The sequence below is a fragment of the Giraffa tippelskirchi genome, chromosome 2 (genome assembly GCF_054371585.1).
Source record: "Giraffa tippelskirchi isolate mGirTip1 chromosome 2, T2T-mGirTip1v1.2.pri, whole genome shotgun sequence".
NCBI lineage: Eukaryota > Metazoa > Chordata > Mammalia > Artiodactyla > Giraffidae > Giraffa > Giraffa tippelskirchi.
In genome coordinates, this window is record NC_137276.1 from 237,467,915 (window position 1) to 237,489,684 (window position 21,770).

Here is a 21,770-nt window from a genome sequence, read left to right on the forward strand (position 1 = left end):
GACTTTTATTGAAGCCTGCTGCATGCCAGAAACCGCTTCCAGAAATTCTGAGCAAAATAAAAAAATAAACATTTAGAAGTTTAAAAATTAATTGAATGAAGAATGGATGGGACAGTTTGTTCTACAACATTCTGAAGATATTATTTACTTGGTGGGTTTTGGCTGGCAGATGGTTGGTTGTTGGTTCCCTACAAAATGGAACAAAGTGACCGTTTGGACAAAAATAAAGCGCAGGCATGATAGTGTTTGAGGACAAAGATAAAGCAGAAACTCCTGAGTTGCAGCCTTGAGTCCAATGCCAGTGTTCTTTGTGAACTTGGTCATATTACCTCAGCTTTTAACCTAAGTTTGTCTGAGAACTGAATGGATTTTCTTTCAGATTTCTCACATGGACGCTGAGTGCATTAATGGCTCTGTCTAAAATAAAACTGACGCTGTAATCAGCTCTTTGCCAGCACTTACAATTATACTCACCTTCCTGCTAGGTTAGACAGATTCAAATCAAGTTCAAGATTTTAAAGATTCAGAGAAATTGTCCAATATTATCTAATCAGCAAACTCAAGGAGGTAAGCTGGTTCCCAGTTTAAGACTGATGGGCAGAGGTGTTACAGACAAATATCGGAGGTGCTGGGGTGAGAGAGAATGTGAACAAAGTACTATCAGAGCCTTTCTCCCCGCAGTGGAAGGGCTCAGAGGTTTTTTTTTTTTATTCACTTTCTTTTTCTGCTGGAGAAAATGGGATTTTCACACTGTCAGTTCAGTTCAGTTCAGTCCCTCAGTCGTGTCCGACTCTTTGCAACCTCATGAATCGCAGCATGCCAGGCCTCCCTGTCCGTCACCAACTCCCAGAGTCTACCCAAACCCATGTCCATTGAGTTGGTGATGCCATCCTGCCATCTCATCCTCTGTCGTCCCCTTCTCCTCCTGCCCCCAATCCTTCCCAGCATCAGGGTCTTTTCAAATGAGTCAGCTCTTTGCATCAGGTAGCCAAAGTATTGGAGTCTCAGCTTCAACATCAGTCCTTCCAATGAACATCCAGGGCTGATCTCCTTTAGGATGGACTGGTTGGATCTCCTTGCAATGCAAGGGACTCTCAAGAGTCTTCTCCAACACCACAGTTCAAAAGCATCAATTCTTCGGCACTCAGCTTTCTTCACAGTCCAACTCACATCCATACATGACCACTGGAAAAACCACAGCCTTGACTAGACTGACCTTTGTTGGCAGAGTAATGTCTCTGCTTTTTAATATGCTGTCTAGGTTGGTCATAACTTTCACGGAGCATTAAAACTATGACCTGTGTTTTGCATTCTTATGTAGTAGATTTCACTGTCCACGATGCCCAGTAGTTGCCTTTGCCTCTCAACTCTCCTCTTCCACACTTGCCTCCTGTCTTGCAGACGTGTTCAGAGATAAATAAAACAACTTGAGTGTATTAGAAAGCAGATGGTGATGCTTATATTATTGTCCAAAGTACTAGAATCAACATGATTAATATACCTCTTTGTGGTCTTACTTCAAGATCCTGAAGCATTTTTACTCAGAAAAACTGAGCCATTATTATTTCCTTTGAATAGTTAAAGCAGCTGTGACCAAAAATGTCAACTGCTTTGTCTAAAGTCATGTATTGATCCTGCGGGGGATGGACGTGAGCCCATGTGTGGCCTGCAATTTCTAACTCCCGCTCTCCTAGGCTTTGTTCTCGAGATGAGTTTTCTCTTCTGGGTATAGTTTTGATTGCCAAGGGACGTTTGGCAATGTCTGCAGATATTTTGGGCTGTTATCTCTGGGGGTGGGTGATGTGAGATGCTGCTAAACATTCCACCCTGTACACAATGCTCCCCCCACCAGCACAGAATGATGGGGCGCCAAATCTCAACCCTGCCAAGGCTGAGAAACCCTGCCCCAGATAAAGGTTCGTCTTCCCTTTGAGTGTAATTTCAGAGAAATGAAGCCTGTAAATCAAATGAAGTCTTTCAAGCGACATGTCTCTTTTCTTGCTGTTTCAAGGGAAAGGGGATTTAATTGGAGCCAATCTATCAATTAAGGACCAAGTGATCAAGACTAACGCGGATGTGAAGGCGCTAACCTACTGTGATCTGCAGTGCATCATCCTCAAAGGACTCTTTGAAGTGCTGGACCTCTACCCAGAGTACGCTCACAAATTTGTGGAAGACATTCAGCATGACCTCACATACAACCTTCGAGAAGGTCATGAGAGTGATGTAAGTCTCCCTTCTAATTACTGCTGAGACCCAAACACACAGGGCCTGGAGATCATTTATAACAGCAAAGAACATGTTCTGACCTCACTTCACAAAGTCTCTGAGCAGATAAGATGGGACTGTTCAGTCACTAATTGAGCAATTAGATAATTAGCCAGAAGGCAAACTGGGAGCGTGTTATCAATATTTTAGAAAAGTATAATTTATGGAGGAGTTCTCTTAATTTTTTTCTTGTTTATTTTCATTTGCTTATAACCAGGAGGGGTGTCAGGGGCATATAATATTTAGCTAGACAGGTGTGATTTCTCTGAACTTTAAGATCTCCTGATAGGGTTACAGTTCAGAGTTTGCTACAAGCGTGTGTATTCCCTACTCCATTTTGCTTAAGAATATCTTTTTATTGGTTAACCATGACTCAAAACAGTCTATCTTAAAATGAGTAAATAAGTATGAAAGGATTCAAACCAAAGATTGTCACCCTGGAATCATGATGAACATTTGATGAAATTATATATTTGCTACATGTTTCAGTTTATACAAACAGCTTTCCTGTCAAAATATGTCCAAACTGTGTCCGGTGATTAAGCCGCTCGTGAACATGACTTCATTAAACGTGTCAGAGAGACAAATGACTTAATAGGAATGATTGCTGCAAGGCAGGCCAGAGCATGTATGCATATCGCTCTCTATCAGCAGACGCCTTCATCTGCTGCCTTGAGCTCTGCCCCAGATACTTGCTATACTCGATTTTTTTCCTAAGGGTTTAAAAAGCGAGGCTCTTGTTTTGACTAACCCATATTGTGGGGACATCGTCATCAGCATTCTCCAAATTTTGGGTAAAGAAGGAATCCAGATTGTATGACTGCCTCTTGGTTGAGGATATCAAATGACAGACAGAACGTGGTGGTATCCCTTTCTGAAGCTCAGGAGTACCGGTTTTGAATGTGTGCAACTCTCCATGGATGCTGGCAAACAGCAAAGGAGGTGTAAATGTTTATTTCAAAACTTTTTGCATTAAGGACTTTGTCGGTGTCAAACATTTTATTTAGTGCCAAAAGCCGCTGTTGAAGTGTCAGTCAGGTTTTACAGGGCAGAAAACAAATGTAGAATAGTTAAGTAACATGTGTGTGATCACACACACAAGACTCCTCTGTCCATGGGATTCTCCAGGCAAGAATACTGGAGTGGATTTGCCATTTCCTTCTACAGGGGATCTTCCTGACCTGGGGATCGAACCCAGGTATCCTGCATTGCAGGCAGACACTTTACCTTCTGAGCCACCAGGGAAGCCTAAATTTGGACCATACGTACCAATAAATTTATACTCTAGGGGAGAAGGCTTGTGATATTTTTTTTTACTGGGGTATAATTGCTTTACAATGTGGTATTAGTTTCTGCTGTGTGTATACATAATCCCCTCCATCTCTTTCCCATTGATGCATATATGTAGCTGCTGCTGCTGCTAAGTCGCTTCAGTCGTGTCCAACTCTGTGCGACCCCACAGACGGCAGCCCACCAGGCTCCGCCGTCCCTGGCATTCTCCAGGCAAGAACACTGGAGTGGGTTGCCATTTCCTTCTCCAGTGCATGAAAGGGAAAAGTGAAAGTGAGGTCGCTCAGTCGTGTCTGACTCTTAGCGACCCCATGGACTGCAGCCTACCAGGCTCCGCCGTCCCTGGGATTCTCCAGGCAAGAGTACTGGAGTGGGGTGCCATTGCCTTCTCCGGCATATATGTAGAAGCTCGTGCTATCTCTAAGGGTACTGTGACTTTGGCGGGTGTGGGAGTTCTGCTCTGACGATTACCTGTGATCATGGCTGCAACTGCTCTGGTGTCAGTCCAAGGTGGACCCAGCCCCTCTCCTTAATTTCCACACCCACACAAGCAAAAATACCCAATCACACAGAGTTTCCGGTGGGTTGAATCCTTTGTGAAAGTTTGGTCTATGGATTCTAGAAGGAGGAGCATTTGCATCATGGAAATGCAAACAGTGTAAATGTAACTTCACTCTGTATCTTTGTCCTTAAAGCTCCTACGGCCCCTCTGCCACGCTGTTCAGCTCCGTATTTCTGCTTTCCCCTCCACTCCTATCTTCCTCCTCTGCCTTCCTCCCCAGATTCCCCACTGGGTCTGATACGTTTTAACCCTCCCTTTGATTGGTTTGTGTCTTTCTGATTTTGCCTTCCGGATATACCTTCTCTCACAAGTGCTTATGAACTATCAGGTGACAGAGAGCATTACCAGAATATCTGGATAGAGTAGACTGATCATCAACCCATTTTGAAATAAAAACATAGAAAGCATTTTAAGAGATAGTCAAAAGGTATGCATGTCACAGTGAGCTATGAATCTAGAACTCTGATAAATCATGTAACTTTAGAGTGGCAGCTCATCCAATTAATTAAAATGTATAAAATATGTTCTGAGTTTGTGAAAAGGCAAGCTAGCACTCTCTGACCTCATGCTAATCACTCATTTTATGCACTCAGTGTATTTTATATGTTTGCCCTTATTTATATCTCCTGATGACCCCAATAATGACATAGATTAATTTATCTATTTCTGTCTATGGAGATTATGAGAAATTTGCTTCACAGTTTCTCATGGTAAACCCTATAAAACTGATTTTAGCACAGACTCATCTGTTGTTGGTTGTGAAATTTAGTTTGCCTTGACATTAGAATTTTGAGATAAATAATGACTGAAGAGTATCTAAAAACAAGTTTTCCAAAATTAACAGTGCTAACACATGGAAGATCAGATATTGATATGGGTGCATATAGATACCCCCTGGGTTTGCACATAATGGACTCTGACCTGCTGGCGTGGCTGTGGAGCAGCCCTTACCAGGGGTTACTCAATGGAACTCTTTTTTTTATTTTTTTGGCTGTGCCGCACGGCATTCGGGGATCTTAGTTCCCCAACCAGGGGTCAAAGCCATGATGCCTGCAGTGGGAGCATGGGTCCCTAACCACTGGATGCCAGCGAGGTCCTGAAACTTTTTGCCATTTTTTTAATTGAAGTATAGTTGACTTACAATGTTTCAGATGTACAACAATCACAATATAACTGTGATTCAGTTAAACATACGTATGTATTCTTTTTCGGATTCTTTTCCAGGATAGGTTATCATGCGATACTGAGCGTAGTTCCCTGTGTTCTGTGGTAGGTCCTTGTTGTTTATTTATTGTATATATAGCAGAGTGTGTTTGTTGATCCCAGACTCCCAATGTTCCCCTCCCCCACTTTCCCTCTGGTTGCCACAGTTTGTTTTCTGCCTCTGTGTCCGTTCCTGTTTTGTGAACATGTTCATTTTTTGAGATTGCACATATAAGTGATGTCATATGATAACCTCCAGCTTCATCCATGTTGCTGCAAATGGCATTACTTTATTCATTTTTATGGCTGAGTGGTATTCCATTGTTTATATGTACCACATCTTTTTTATTCATTCATCTGTTGATGGACACTTAGGTTGCTTCCAAATCTTGGCTATTGTAAATAGTGCTGCTGTGAACATAGAGGTGGATGTATCTCTTTGAATTAGAGTTTTCTTCTTTTCCAGATATATGCCGAGGAGTGGGGTTGCTGGACCTTATGGCGACTCTATTTTTAGATTCTAAGGAGCCTTCTTCCTGGTCTCTGTAGTGGCTGCACCAGTTCACAGCTGCAGCAGCAGTGTAGGAGGGCTCCCTTTTCTCCACACCCTCTCTATCATTTACTGATTGTAGTTTTTTCATGATGGTCATTCTGATTGTTGTGAGGTGATACATCATTGTAGGATTGATCTCCATTTCTCTAATAGTTAGTGATATTAAGCATCTTTTTGGGTGCCTATTGACCATTGGTATGTCTCCTTTGGAGGCATGTTTATTCAGATCTTCTGACCATTTTTTTGACAGGAAGCTTACTACATTTTAAGTGTGTTGGTTATTCCATTTTTTTCTCCCGGTTTTCCATTATTTCATGTAATCTGATCAGCATAAAAAATAAAGTCTCCTCCTTCGGTCCACCCTTCTCTTCAGTAACGGGAGTGGTAGTTCCCTAGGCTCCTGAGGGTCAGTGGCCTCTGGGTGAAGATCCTGGAAGTGCCACCTCCACGGCAGCACAAGAGGTTACGCCGAAGTTTAGAGAAGATTCCTGAACAGAAACAAGGGGGCCTTGAGGAGCACCCACTTTTAGCAGTTCTTTCCACTTTTGATGTCTTCGATGCTACGTGGGTAGTTTATGGTGGGTTGATTCATCACAATACTCCAAACCCCTGAGCAGTACACTCTCTACACACCAAGCACCAGACGTCCACAGTGTAGCTACAAAACTGCACACTCCGTAATCCTGACTCTTGAGTGAGACAAGCACACTTACAGACCCAATTAATGCAAAGCTTCCCAGAGTGGTCACATGCATTGAATAACACCGGCATGTTAAACATAATTAAATATAAAAGTTTCATACTAACGAAGAGTCAGCTTACTCTCACCCGCCTCTAGGCTGTGTATGGGAGGGGAGTTACATGCTGAGACGTTTCTCCCCGACCATGACCAAAGAAAAGTGAGGTAATGGTCCTTGCATCTATTCTTTTTCTTTAAATGGAGTTATAATTAACAAACAATGTTAAATTAAGATGTTCAACATAGTGATTCAATATTTTTAGATCTCGTAAAATGATCACTACAATAAACCATCCAGCACCACACAAAGTTGTTGCAATATTATTGACTGTATCCCCTATGTGTAATGTTATACCCCTGTGACTTATATAGTTTGTGGCCAGAAGTTTTTTGGTTTTTTTTCACGTAACCAGAAGTTTTCACCTCTTAACCCCTTTCACCTGTTTTGTTCCACACCAAACCCTCTCCCCTCTGGCAGCCGCCAGTTTGTTCCTGTTTTATTCTGTTTTGTTTGCTTGTTTGTTTTGTCTTTTCGATTCTACCTATAAGTGAAATCAAACGGCATGCGTTTTCCTGCCTGACTTATATCACACCGCAAAGTGCTCTCCAGGGTCATCCATGCTGCTGGAAGTGCTAGGACAGTATCGTTTTCATGGATGAGTAACAGTGCGCTGCACAGCACCCCACACCTCCTTCATCCACTCACACAGCGATGGGCACCCGGGTGGTTTCCCTGTCTTGGTTGTAGTAAGTAGTGCTGCGGTGATTATAGGGGTGCAGATGTCTTCATATTGGTGTTTTCATTTTCTTCAGATAAATACTCAGAATTGTTGGATCATACACAACTGAGCACACACGTGGTATTTCTATTTGAAGTTTTTTGAGGAACTCCCACACTGTTTGCCTTAGTGTCTATATTTGCATTTGCATTCCCACCAACAGCACCTAAGGGCTCCCTCTTCCCCACGGCCCTGCCCACACCTGTCCTTTCTTGCCTCCTTTTATGACAGGCATTCCTATAGCTGTGAGCCGGTACCTCATTTCCCCAGTGATAACTACTTGAGCATCTTTCCATGTGCCTGTTGGCCTTCTGCATGTCTTCTTTGGAAAACTGTCTATTTCACATCTTTTGCCCATTTTTTATTTGGGATGTTTGGGGTTTTTATAATGACTTATATGAACCCCTTCTATATCTTTGCATCAACCCCTCCTTGGGTATAATTTACAAACACCTTCTCCCATTCAATAGGTTGTCTTTTGGTTTTGATGATAGTCTCCTTCCCACATAAAAGCTTCTTAGTATGATGCAGTCCCATTTGTTTCAGTTCAGTTCAGTCGCGTCTCTTTGCAGCCCCACCAACCACAGCACACCAGGCCTCCCTGTCCATCACCAACTCCCAGAGTCCACCCAAACCCATGTCTATTCAGTCGGTGATGCCATCCAACCATCTCATCCTCTGTCGTCCCCTTCTCCTCCTGCCCTCAATCTTTCCCAGCATCAGGGTCTTTTCAAATGAGTCAGCTCTTCACATCAGGTGGCCAAAGTATTGGAGTTTCAGCTTCAGCATCAGCCCTTCCAATGAATAGTCAGGACTGATTTCCGTCAGGATGGACTGGTTGGATCTCTTTGCAGTCCAAGGGACTCTGAAGAGTCTTCTCCAACACCACAGTTCAAAAGCATCAATTCTTCGGCGCTCAGCTTTCTTTACAGCCCAACTCTCACATCCATACATGACCACTGGAGAAACCATAGCCTTGACTAGATGGACCTTTGTTGGCAAAGTAATGTCTCTGCTTTTCAATATGCTGTCTAGGTTGGTCATAACTTTCCTTCCAAGGAGTAAGCGTCTTTTAATTTCATGGCTGCAAGCACCACCTGCAGTGATTTTGGAGCCCAGAAAAATAAAGTCTGATACTGTTTCCCCATTTATTTGCCATTAAGTGATGGGACCGGATGCCATGATCTTAGTTTTCTGAATGTTGAGCTTTAAGCCAACTTTTTCACTCTCCTCTTTCACTTTCATCAAGAGGCTCTTTAGTTCTTCTTCACTTTCTGCCATAAGGATGGTGTCATCTGCATATCTGAGGTTATTGATATTTCTCCTGGCAATCTTGATTCCAGCTCGTGCTTCCTCCAGCCCAGGGTTTCTCATGATGTCCTCTGCATATAAGTTAAATAAGCAGGGTGACAGTATACAGCCTTGACGTACTCCTTTTCCTATTTGGAACCAGTCTGTTGTTCCATGTCCAGTTCTAACTGTTGCTTCCTGACCTGCATACAGGTTTCTCAAGAGGCAGGTCAGGTGGTCTGGTATTCCCATCTCTTTAAGAATTTTCAGTTTATTGTGATCCACACAGTCAAAGGCTTTGGCATAGTCAATAAAGCAGAAATAGATATGTTTCTGGAACTCTTGATTTTTCGATGATCCATCGGATGTTGGCAATTTGATCTCTGGTTCCTCTGCCTTTTCTAAAACCAGCTTGAACATCTGGAAGTTCACGGTTCACGTATTGCTGAAGCCTGGCTTGGAGAATTTTGAGCATTGCTTTACTAGCGTGTGAGATGAGTGCAATTGTGCGGTAGTTTGAGCATTCTTTGGCATTGCCTTTCTTTGGGATTGGAATGAAAACTGACCTTTTCCAGTCCTGTGGCCACTGCTGAGTTTTCCAGGTTTGCTGGCATATTGAGTGAAGCACTTTCACAGCATCATCTTTCAGGATTTGAAATAGCTCAACTGGAATTCCATCACCTCCACTAGCTTTGTTCGTAGTGATGCTTCCTGAGGCCCATTTGCTTCACATTCCAGGATGTCTGGCTCTAGGTGAGTGATCACACCATCGTGATTATCTGGGTCGTGAAGATCTTTTTTGTACAGTTCTTCTGTGTATTCTTGCCACCTCTTCTTAATATCTTCTGCTTCTGTTAGGTCCATACCATTTCTGTCCTTTATTGAGCCCATCTTTGCATGAAATGTCCCCTTGGTATCTCTAACTTTCTTGAAGAGATCTCTAGTCTTTCACATTCTATTGTTTTCCTCTATTTCTTTGCACTGATGGCTGAGGAAGGCTTTCTTATCTCTCCTTGCTATTCTTTGGAACTCTGCATTCAAATGGGTATATCTTTCCTTTTATCCTTTGCTTTTCGCTTCCTGTCTTTTCACAGCTATTTGTAAGGCCTTTTCTAACCCATTTGTTTACTCTTGCTTTTGTTTACTTTTCGTGAGGAGACATATCCAAAAAAAAACTACTGCTAAGATCAATGTCAAAGAAGTTCTGCCTGTTTTCTTCTAGGAGTTTTAGCTCTTATATTTAAATCTTTAGTTCATTTTGAGTTTATTTTTGTATAAGGTATAAAAAAGTGGTCCGATTTCATTCTTTTGATTGTAGCTGTCCAGTTTTCCCAGTACCATTTTTTGAAGAAACCTTCTTTTCCTTGTTGAATAATCCTTCCTCCTTTGCCATAGATTAATTTCAGGTCTAGGAGAATGATTATCTTCAGCTTTGTCCTTCTTTCTCAAAATTGCTTAGATTATTTGAGACTTTTTGTGGCTCCAAAAAAAATTTAGGATTTTTTATTCTCGTTTTGTGAAAAATGTCGTTGATGCTCTGATAGGGGTTGCATTGAATCTGCAGGTTGCTTTATGTAGTGTGAACATTGGCGTGATATTGATTCTCCCAGTCGATGTTGTTGCTGTTACTTAGTTGCTAAGTCGTGTCTGACTGTTTTGTGACCCCATGGACTGTAGCCCACCAGGCTCCTCTGTCATGAGATCTTCCAGGCAAGAGTACTGGAGTGGGTTGCCATTTCCTTCTCCAGGGGATCTTCCCAACCCAGGGATCAAACCTGTATCTCCTGCATTGGTAGGTGGATTCTTTACCACTGAGCTATCAGGGAAGCCCCAATCAATCCATCAGCGCAATATAATTTTCCACTTGTTTATGTCATCTTTCTTTCCTCAATGTCTTACAGTTTTCAGAACACAAGTCTTTTACCTCCTTGGTTAAATTTACCCCTAAGTATTTTACTCTCTTTGTTGCAAGTATAAATGGGATTGTTTTCTTTATTTCTCTTCTGATAGTTTGTTATTAGTGTATAGAAATGCAATAGATTTCTGTATATAAATTTTGTATCTTGCTACTTTATTTATTAGTTCTAACAGCTTTTGGGGGGGACAGTTCTATATATAGTATATGCTATCTTGAAATAGTGACAATTTTACTTCTTTAATTTGGATGACTTTTTTCTTTTTCTTGTATGATTGCCATAGCTAGGACTTCCAATACTATGTTGAATAAAAGAGATGAGAGTGGGCGTTCTTGTTCTTTAGTTTAGAAGGAAACCTTTCAGCTTTTCACAGAGTATGGTATAAGCTGTGAATTTGTCATATATGGACTTTGTGATGTTGAGGGTGCGTGCATGCTAAGTCGCTTCAGTTGTCTGACTCTGTGTGACCCCCTGGAGTGTAGCCCACCAGGCTCCTCTGTCCATGGGATTCTCCAGGCCAGACTGCTGGAGTGGGGTGCCTGCCCTCCTCCAGGGGTCTTCCCAGTCCATGGATGGAACTCACATTTCTTCATGACTAGTGCCACCTGGGAAGCCCACATTCCCTATGTATCTATTTTTCCTAGAGTTTTTATCCTAAACGCATAGAGAATGTTTTTCTGTACCTTGAAGAAGTGGCATTGTGGGAGGCGAGAGGGTCCCCGGGGAGACTCCTTGCCCTGGTCTTACCTCTACTCCTGAGCCCTTACCACCCTCTTTCCTCAAGTCCGTGGGAGAAACCCTTTCAAAGTATAAGTTGGGTCTTGTCGTCCAGTCGCTTGAAGTATTTCAGTGGCCCTCACAAACGGCTAGTGAAGTCCAGACTTCTTACCATAGCTTTCAAGATTCTCTGCATTCCAGCTCCTCCACTCTTTCAAACTGCCTCATGCACCTGATGGCCTCTTGGGCCCAGCGTTACATCTGGTACCTCTTACAGTTTTCGTTCATTGTTTACTTCTGGCGGTGCTGGGTCCCTTGGCGCGCGGGCTCCTCCGTAGCTGCGGCGGGCGGGGGCTGCTCTCTGGCTGCGGAGCACCTTCCCGTCCGGCGGCTTCTCTCGCCGCCCATCGCAGCCCGGCACAGGCTCGCCAGTTGCCGTGATACAGGCTCGCGGCTCCGCGGCGCGTGGGATCTTCCCGGATCAGGGACCAAACCCTGTCTCCTGCCTTGGCAGGTGGACTCCTTACCACGAGCCACAGGGAAGCCCTGCGTCCGACGTCGTCCAGTGTCTGGCCTCGCGCCCCAGCAAACTGGCTGCCTTCTTTCCCTTACGTGCGCCAGGTTGCCGCTTGCCTTTCATTGCCTCAGGGCCTTGGCATGACTGTTTTTCCTTCACGCACTGTCGCTCCTCTGCCCTTACCTGACCATCTGCGCTGGAGCCGGCCTCTCCCGGTTACCCTGTCACTTCCCCTTGTTTATCTCTTTCAGAGCCTTTAACAAGATCGCAGGTAGTTTGTATGCATGCTGTCTTGCTCATTGTCAGTTTCTCCTGCCGGAATGTCTGTGAAGGCTTTTTCTTGTTCTGTGTATTCGGTGCCTAAATCAGAGCCTAATGCAGAATCAACGTTTAATATATATTTAATACCTGAATGAATAAATGTCAGAAACTTAGTTTAGAACCTGGAACCTATGTGAAATGAATTGATAAAATGAATAAATTCCTGAAGACAGCAGCCTATATAGCCAGTGCTGCTGCTAAGTCGCTTCAGTCGTGTCCAACTCTGCGTGACCCCATAGACGGCAGCCCACCAGGCTCCCCCGTCCTGGGATTCTCCAGGCAAGAATACTGGAGTGGGTTGCCATTTCCTTTTCCAGTGCATGAAAGGGAAAAGTGAAAGTGAAGTCGCTCAGTCGTGTCCGACTCTTAGCGACCCCATGGACTGCAGCCCACCAGGCTCCTCCGTCCATGGGATTTTCCAGGCAAGAGTACTGGAGTGGGTTGCCGTTGCCTTCTCTGATATAGCCAGTAAATGAAGTCTAAAATGAAAAGATATGGAAATTTAGAATTATGTATCTTAGAAGTAACAAAACCAAAGACAGTGTCAGTAGAAGGATTTGAAAGAACTGCTAAATTGTAAAACAGATTTTTTTCACTTCCCCTAAGTTCAAGACAAGAGGTTTTCAAAAGGCATAGAAGAATAATAGGAAAAAAAAAATGATAGGGGAAAAAAAAAACCCCTCTTGCTGTAGGTAATGTGATTCCTCCAGGTGGCTTGGTATGCTAGGTTGTGCTAAGATAAAAAAAAAAAAGATCTACCTTCAAATCGAAGCTAACACACATATTTTCTGTAGAAACAGATTAACCATGATAACACTAATACCTTCAGAAAGTAAAGAATCAATACTGTTGCCATTTCCTTCTCCAGTGCATGAAAGGGAAAAGTGAAAGTGAAGTCGCTCAGTCATATCCGACTCTTAGCGACCCCATGGACTGTATAGCCTACCAGGCTCCTCCATCCATGGGATTTTCCAGGCAAGAGTACTGGAGTGGGATGCCATTGCCTTCTCCCGCCCAGAGTATGAGACCACTAATTTTTTGGTTAAGACAAACATGTGGAAAACTCCAGAGTCTAGTAGAGCATCTTATCTATGGTTATAAAATATTTGATCAGAATGTAATACATATCTGTTGCCCTTAGTGGTAAACTGAGGCATAAGGTCTGTAATATATACGATGGTCAAGCATTCCTGATATTTCTTCATCAGAATCAGCCTCAATGGCACCAGAACGTGAGTTTATGTTTCTCTTTGGGTATGGACCCCATGTCTTTAATAGGCAAAGGTGAATCTTTATTTTGAGTTTGATCTTTTCAGAAGGCAGCCCTATCTCAGAGGCACATATCCTTGGGAAAAGCCTCTAATTCCTGGGCACTGAGTTGTGTCCACATGGATCTCTTGGCACTAGGCAGTTTCCTCTATAATTAAGCTGTACTCTAGCCATGAGGTTCAACTCCTTACTTCTCCCCTTAGATAAAAGACAAGCCTGAATGGGTCTTTCGAGTGAAGTCTGTGATTTGCCAATATCACTTGCTTCTTATATTACAATTTATTTCTAGATTAAACTGAAAAGAGAGTTATTTCCAAAGGAGGGACTTGGCTTAAATTTAGTCCCCATTTCAGTCTGAAATAAGATGGGGCTGCTTGGAAGCAATTTTCCTGAAAATGATTTACTGACTAGTAATAATTTTAAAAATCATATCTGACAGCCCAGATACTTAGCTCTTCAAGAGTAGCCTGTGTGTAGGTGTGCACTGCTAACGCAGTCTCACGTAATAAGAGAACATAATTAATTCCGCACCTTTCTGAGATAATTGTTCTTAGAAAATTGCATATTGAAGGACTCACATGGCATTTTACCATGTCAGCTTTGCTTGTCATCCCAGGCTGAACAAGAATCTTGCCAGTTGTGTATTTTAAAAAAACCCTCCCTTAAGGGAGCAAAACCCCTCCTGGAAGTATCTTGCGGTGAACTGTGTACCTGCCCTACATTCTTATGATGCTTGCGACAGCGTCAGCTATGCTGATGAAAGCTCGGCTCATAATGGTCTGGAGGTTTTATGTTCGTCCTGTGTGTGTTTTACTTTCTGAAACAGACAAGCGTTTCCCGTGGATTCAGCAGGTGTGGCAAACTCGTTGTATTTAGTTGCATTGAGCACCATCAGCTGCAGGCAACAGATTCTGATAAATTCTCTTTTCATTTTTATTCTGTTAAAAGTATTTTCAAATTTTCCTTGCTATGGCTTCTTAGATATACAATCATCATTTAAAAGTAGAAATTTAATTTCCACATACATGGAGTGTGGGGCTTTTTAAGTGTCTTTGATATTAATTTCTCATTTAAATGCTTTCTTCTTTGCAATCACCAGCCATGTTTTCTCAGTCTTTTAACTTGACTGAGACTGTCAATGGCTAAGTCAATGATCTCTTTTGGTAAAGAGACTGCGCTTCAAAACATGTGGGTCATTTTAAAATTATCTTTTGATGTTGATTTCTAACATAATTCCACAGTGATAAGACAACAGACTCTGTATGATTTCAATACCTTTGGACCATGAAATTTTTGCACCTTGTTTTATGCCCCTGGATATGCTCCAGTACCTCCTGGTTTATAGTCCATGGGAACATGAATAGAATTTGAACCCTGCTATTGTGTGAAAACTGCATGAACCTTAGCTGTGTTGAATTGGCTCCTAGTGCTTTTCAGGTCTGCCATATCCTTCCACTTTTCTGTGTATTCATTCTATTAGTTTTTCACACTTTGATATCGAAACTCCAACTAAAAATCTTAATTTATCTACTTAAAAAATAACTGTAACATATAGTGGAACTATATGTAACTTTGTCTTATTTTCCAAGCCTCCTATAAATGTGTTATCATCCTTTCATAAGGTAAAAATAGAAAACGGAGGTGCGGCAAGCACAGCACCTTGAAGGAAGAGATGGTGTCTCAGTCAGTGTCCTCAGAGCCTGGCACTGCGTTCAGGCTCGTGGCGCAGAGTAAACGAAGCTCACTGCTGTATTTCTTACGTGTGCCGACCCACGCTGTTCGCTCTGGCTGCAGCAAAGGCACCCTAGAGTCCTCTCCTCTTCTCAGTGGCTGCTGTGCCTACAGCTTCATGGCCTCCACTATGGTCAATCTTGTACCTGTCGCATCTAACAGTTTTTGACCCAATCATTCACAGTATTTTGTTTTATACTGAAAATGCACAATAGAATACAAAGCTGATCTTAAGGAGGACAGGACCCCCTCCCCCAGGACCCTAGGTTTACACTCTGCTCTAGCCCTGAAGCTCTGTTTCTTCTGCTTGGGCTCTAGCTTGAGAGGGATGATGGCTTTATAACCTCCAAAATCTGTAAAGCAAAAGAAAGAGGTGAGCATCAGTTCAGTCAGTTCAGTTGCTTAGTTGTGTCTGATTCGTTGCAATGCCATGGACTGCAGCATGCCAGGCTTCCCTGTCCATCACCCACTCCTGGAGCTTACTCAAACTCTTGTCCATCAAGATGGTGATGCCATCCAACCATCTCATTCTCTGTCATCCCCTTCTCCACCCACCTTCAATCTTTCCCAGCATCAGGGTCTTTTCCAGTGAGTCAGTTCTTCCCATCAGGTGGCCAAAGTAGTGGAGCTTCAACTTCAACATCAGTCCTTCCAATGAATATTCAGGACTGATCTCCTTTAGGACAGACTGGTTCGATCTCCTTGCAGTCCAAGGACTTTCAAGAGTCTTCTCCAACACCACAGTTCAAAAGCATCAATTCTTCAGTGCTCAACTTTCTTAACAGTCCAACTCTCACATCCATACATGACTACTGGAAAAGCCACAGCTTTGACTAGACAGACCTTTGTCGGCAAAGTAATGTCTCTGCGTTTTGATATGCTGTCTAGGTTGGTCTTAGCTTTTCTTCCAAGGGGCAAGCATCTTTTAATTTCATGGCTGCAGTCACCATCTGCACTGATTTTAGAGCCCCCCTCCCCCCCCAAAAGTAAAGTCTGTCACTGTTTCCATTGTTTCCCCATCTATTTCCCATGAAGTAATGGGACCAGATGCCATGATGTTAGTTTTCTGAGTGTTGAATTTTAAGCCAACATTTTCACTCTCCTCTTTCACTTTCATCAAGAGGCTCTTTAGTTCTTCTTCACTTTCTGCCATAAGGATGGTGTCATCTGCATATCTGAGGTTATTGATATTTCTCCCGGCAATCTTGATTCCAGCTTGTGTTTCTTCCAGCCCAGCATTTCTCATGATGTACTCTGCATAGAAGTTAAATAAGCAGGGTGACAATATATAGCCTTGATGTACTCCTTTCCCGAATTGGAACCAGTCTGTTGTTCCATGTCCAGTTCTAACTATTGTTTCTGGACCTGCATACAGGTTTCTCAAGAGGCAGGTCAGGTGGTCTGGTATTCCCATCTCTTTCAGAATTTTCCACAGTTTATTGTGATCCACACAGTCAAAGGCTTTGGCATAGTCAATAAAGCAGAAATAGATGTTTTTCTGGAACTCTCTAGCTTTTTCAATGATGCAGCAGATGTTGGCAATTTGATCTCTGGTTCCTCTGCCTTTTCTAAAACCAGCTTGAACATCTGGAAGTTCATGGTTCATGTATTGTTGAAGCCTGACTAGGAGAATTTTGAGCATTACTTTGCTAGCCTGTGAGATGAGTGCAACTGTGCGGTAGTTTGAGCATTCTTTGGCATTGCCTTTCTTTGGGATTCGAATGAAAACTGGCCTTTTCCAGGCCTGTGGCCACTGCTGAGTTTTCTAAATTTGCTGGCATATTGAGTGCAGCACTTTCACAGCATCATCTTTTAGGATTTGAAATAGCTCAACTGGAATTTCATCACCTCCACTAACTTTGTTTGTAGTGATGCTCCCTAAGGCCCACTTGACTTCACATTCCAGGATGTCTGGCTCTATGTGAGTGATCACACCATCGTGGTTGTCTGGGTTGTGAAGATCTTTTTTGTACAGTTCTTCTGTGTATTCTTGCCACCTCTTCTTAATATCTTCTGCTTCTGTTAGGTCCATACTATTTCTGTCCTTTATTGAGCCCATCTTTGCATGAAATGTTCCCTTGGTATCTCTAATTTTCTTGAAGAGATCTCTAGTCTTTCCCATTCTATTATTTTCCTCTATTTCTTTGCACTGATGGCTGAGGAAGGCTTTCTTATCTCTCCTTGCTATTCTTTGGAACTCTGCATTCAAATGGGAATATCTTTCCTTTTCTCCTTTGCCTTTAGCTTCTCTTTCTTTCTCAGCTAATTGTAAGGCCTCCTCAGACAACCATCTTGCCTTTTTGCATTCCTTTTTCTTGGAGATGGTCTTGATCACTGTCTCCTGTACAATGTCATGAACCTCCATCCATAGGTCTTCAGGCACTCTGTCTATTTAAGAAGGTTAGCATCACACCTTCTTAAACTCAGTTCAGTTCAGTCAGTCAGTTCAGTCGCTCAGTCGTGTCTGACTCTTTGCGACCCCATGAATAGCAGCACTCCAGGCCTCCCTGTCCATCACCAACTCCCAGAGTCCACCCAAACTCATGTCCGTCGAGTCGGTGCTGCCATCCAGCCATCTCACCCTCTGTCGGCCCCTTCTCCTCCTGCCTTCAATCTTTCCCAGCATCAGGGTCTTTTGCAATGAGTCAGCTCTTCGCATCAGGTGGTCAAAGTATTGGAGTTTCAGTTTCAACATCAGTCCTTCTAATGAATATTCAGGACTGATCTCCTTACAGACTGGTTCGATCTGCTTGCAGTCCAAGGACTTTCAAGAGTCTTCTCCAACACCACAGTTCAAAAGCATCATTTCTTCGGCGCTCAGCTTTCTTCACCTTCCAACTCTCACATCCATACATGAATACTGGAAAAACCATAAACTACAGACTGGTTATTTTTAATTTTTTTTAATTGTAGGACAAAGTTAGTGTGGAGCATTGGCAAAACGGCAAGCCTGAGAAACTTGGTAAATTTAGGGGCAATTTAGAATGAGGACATCTACCGTTGGCAATAGAAATCCAACTCAGTCATAAACATCCATGTAACTTAGCCCCAGAACCAAGAAACAGAATATGTCCATTCCCCTAGAATATTCCATCAGCCTCCCCACCCCTACTATCTAATTTCCGTCAACATAGATGAGTTTTGCCAGTATTTTGGTGACATAAAAATGAAACCATTCAGTATGTACCCTTTTGAATGTGGCTTCTATTGCTTAACCTAATGTTTTTGAGATACTTCCATGTTGTTGAGTATACCAGTTCTTTTTCATTGCTAAATATTCCTTTACATCAGCATATGATTTGAAAATCTATTCTCCTGTTGATGGATTTGGGATTGGTCCCAGTTTGGGATTGTTATGAATAAGGCTCTTTAAACATTCTTATCTGTGACCTTTTGTGGACATATCCGTTCCTTTTTCTTGGGTTAATATCTAGGAGTGAAACTGCTGGATCCTAGGGAAGTAATTCATCAAGCTGTTCACTTAAGATGTGTGCATTTTGGTGTATGTTAATTATTTCTTTAAAACCTACTGCAAATGCAGCACTCAGAAATCCAGTTTTAAAAGCAAATTATATTAATATTGGTTTAGTAAACTTGTTTAAATAAGGCACTAAATGAGCAACAATTTGATTTTTCATTTCAATAAAACTTGTAAATGAGTGGCAAAAAAATAATAAAGTGACCTGAGTTTCTGAAAAGTGAAACCAGTGTGAAAAGCAACCTAAACTCTATGAAGCAAACAAACCAGCAAGACAACAATAGTCAAGTGCTTGGACTGAATGTGGGTCCCCCCAGAATTCCTATGTCGAAACCTAACCCTCAGTGTGATGGCATTAGGAGGTCTTGGGGTGACTGAATCGTGAGGATGGAGCCCTCATGAGTGGGATCCATGCCCCTGTGAGACAGACCCTGAGAACTGTCTCACTGCTCCTGCATGTGAGGGCCTGGTGAAGGGACACCCGTGTGTGAACCAGCAAGTGGACGCTGCCAGATACAGGGTCTTCCAGCCCAGCCTCCAGGGCTGTGAGAAATAAATCTCCATTGTTTTTGACTAAAAAAAGAAAAAAAAAGTCCAACTCAAGTAAAGCACTAAAGTCAGATTTATTGTAAAGATTATAGTTTTCTGAGAGAATCAAATAAAATCCACATATACATATAACATATACACACCTGGATGTCAGGATTCTTATAACCAGGCTCTCAAACTCCACGTGTTACTCTATTTTCTCTCCATTTCTTCCTTTTTCTCTCCATTCTTCTTTACTTCAGGGCATTTGCCATCTTTCTTTCCTCCTCCAAATGGCAGTAAGTGGTGACAATAGCAGCTTCTCAATTCGAGGGGGCAACAGATTCAGCGAGGCTCTCTTAGTTGATTCTAGATTCCTGCGGAAAGATGGAGTGACTCAGCCCACGTCAAGTGCCCACTCAGTGTGTGTGTGTGTGCGTGCATGTGTGTGTGTGCGTGTGTGTGGTAAGGGGATGGGGTGGTCAAGGATGCAGAGAGATTGCACCGTGGTAGAACCACAGTGGTTTCCATGACAACCCCATGGCTAAGGGCTGCAATAAGAGACAAGATCCAGAAAAGGGGAGGGGGGTGGTCAGAGGCAGTTGGACAAATGAAGCCAACTGTGGGTCATTGTGTCACTATGGGTTGTACAATCATGTCTCAGCAACAGTTTCTTAGAAACTGAATTCCATTTAAATATATATTAAAGAGAAGAGCACATAAAATAAAGAACACACGAAAAGCTTAAACCTCTCTGAATGGGCTCCTGCTTCATCTCCTCTGGATTCTCTCCTGTGTAGCCTTTTGTCAATCAAATAGCATGAGGCATACCCTGGAAAGAGCTCAGCCACATTTCAATGATATCTGGGGATTTCAGTTTGTGTTTGCAAGTTGAACAGCGAGCAGTTAGATTTTTAAGCTCCTTGTGGGGAGATGGGGGTTAGCTGAGTTGGGGAAGTCAGAGGATGAAAAGGCCACCTGCCATCCCATAAACGAGACCAAAAAAACCAGGTCTTTCATTCCCTACCTCCCTGGTTGCTTCCACCCCGCAGGGAACAGCAGATGTTCAGCCTGAAATAAAAGGAATCAGATCTGCAAGTGTACACATGCACGCCAGCACCAGCAGAACTCAACTTGCATGCGCTCCTTGAGAAAGGAGAACTATCGAGGCTCCATCCACCAGGAGTTCTCAGTCCTGCCCCACTAGGAGGGACTCAGGTCTCCATTCCACACTGCATTCTCGGTGCCTGTTTAAGTCTTCCGAGTCCAGAGCTTGCCTCCTTCAGTCTGCACATCCCCGATCTGTAGACTGGGGATAACAGAGCCCTGCCCTCCTGACAGAGGCTCTGTGAACTGAAGATTATGCTGATCCCGCTGATGGTATCGTGGCTCCGATGAACCAAATCGTATGCAAAGCACTTTACGGACATTAACACTTTTATCCCCACAGCAATCATGGAGATAGATTGTTAAGTTCGTATACTAGACAAGAAGACTAGTTAAGGATAAGATCATAGCTCAGATTGTAAAGAATACGCCTGCAATGCAGGAGACCCCGCTTCAATTCCTGGGTCAGGAAGATCCCCTGGAGAAGGGATAGACTACCCACTCCAGTATTTTTGGGCTTCTCTTGTAGCTCAGCTGATAAAGAATCCACCTTCAGTGCGGGAGACCTGGGTTCAATCCCTGGGTTGGGAAGAGCCCCTGGAGAAAGGAAAGGCTACCCACTCCAGTATTCTGGCCTGGAGAATTCCATGGACTGTACAGTCCATGGCGTCGCAAAGAGTCGATTATGACTAAGCGACTTTCACTTCACTTAGGTAAAAACCTGGTCCAGCATCCCTCAGCAAGTACGCAAGGGAAATCGAGAACTACATTTTCAGCCCCAAACCATCTGACTCCAAAATCCAATTGAAACTTAGTGTCAGTTTATCAACCAAAACAGTTAGAAATTCCTGCCCTATCCCTCAGTTCTCTGAGCCCTGAATGCCTGCTGTACTGTAGGCTAATGGAGCATTCACAGGAAATATGTTTCCATGGGAAATGAGCTTTGCATGCCAAAAATATAAGTAAAGACTGAATCACAGGACTTTCTGATAATTCACCAAGCAGTAATGCTTTTGATTTGTGCACTCTTTCCTGTAGGTTATACTTTAATGAGGGTTTTTGAAAAATGAATCTTAAGAATTCAACCAAGTTGTAAGTGGAGAGCTCAGTTGTATACATACAACTTCCTTGAGAGCAATAACTTCGTTTTATTCATCTTTGTGATCCTTTTCCTCGTGAAATTGCTGGCACCAAGTACGTGCTTGATGAATACTTATTGGAATTTGATTCATTCCTTTGTATGTAGACATGTTTCCATATCCACAAAATAATAGAATGTTAGAACTGGAAGAGACCTAGTGTACCAGCTGATGAAACTCAGTTTTTCTTTAGATTATAAGTGGCTTAAAGAGGAAGGGAGCAGAAAATTTACTCACAGAACTAAAATTCCTATCTTATAGACCAAAGTGTGTTCGAATATGCTCTTTGCACAAAGAAGTTCACTTTGGGGTAAATCTCCCATCAACCACATGAAAGCATGTGTTTCAAATATGCTTCAAAAG

At 42.8% G+C, this 21,770-nt stretch overlaps 1 protein-coding gene across 1 annotated transcript in view; it reads left to right on the forward strand.

Annotated features, from left to right (window-relative positions):
* The window catches only part of KCNH8 (potassium voltage-gated channel subfamily H member 8), a 444,159-nt gene that overhangs the window by 361,043 nt on the left and 61,346 nt on the right, over positions 1 to 21,770 (forward strand). The window contains exon 11 of the mRNA XM_081573380.1: positions 2,012 to 2,226. Within this exon, the coding sequence (XP_081429506.1) occupies positions 2,012 to 2,226 (215 nt within the window). The remainder of the gene's footprint in view (positions 1 to 2,011; positions 2,227 to 21,770) is intronic.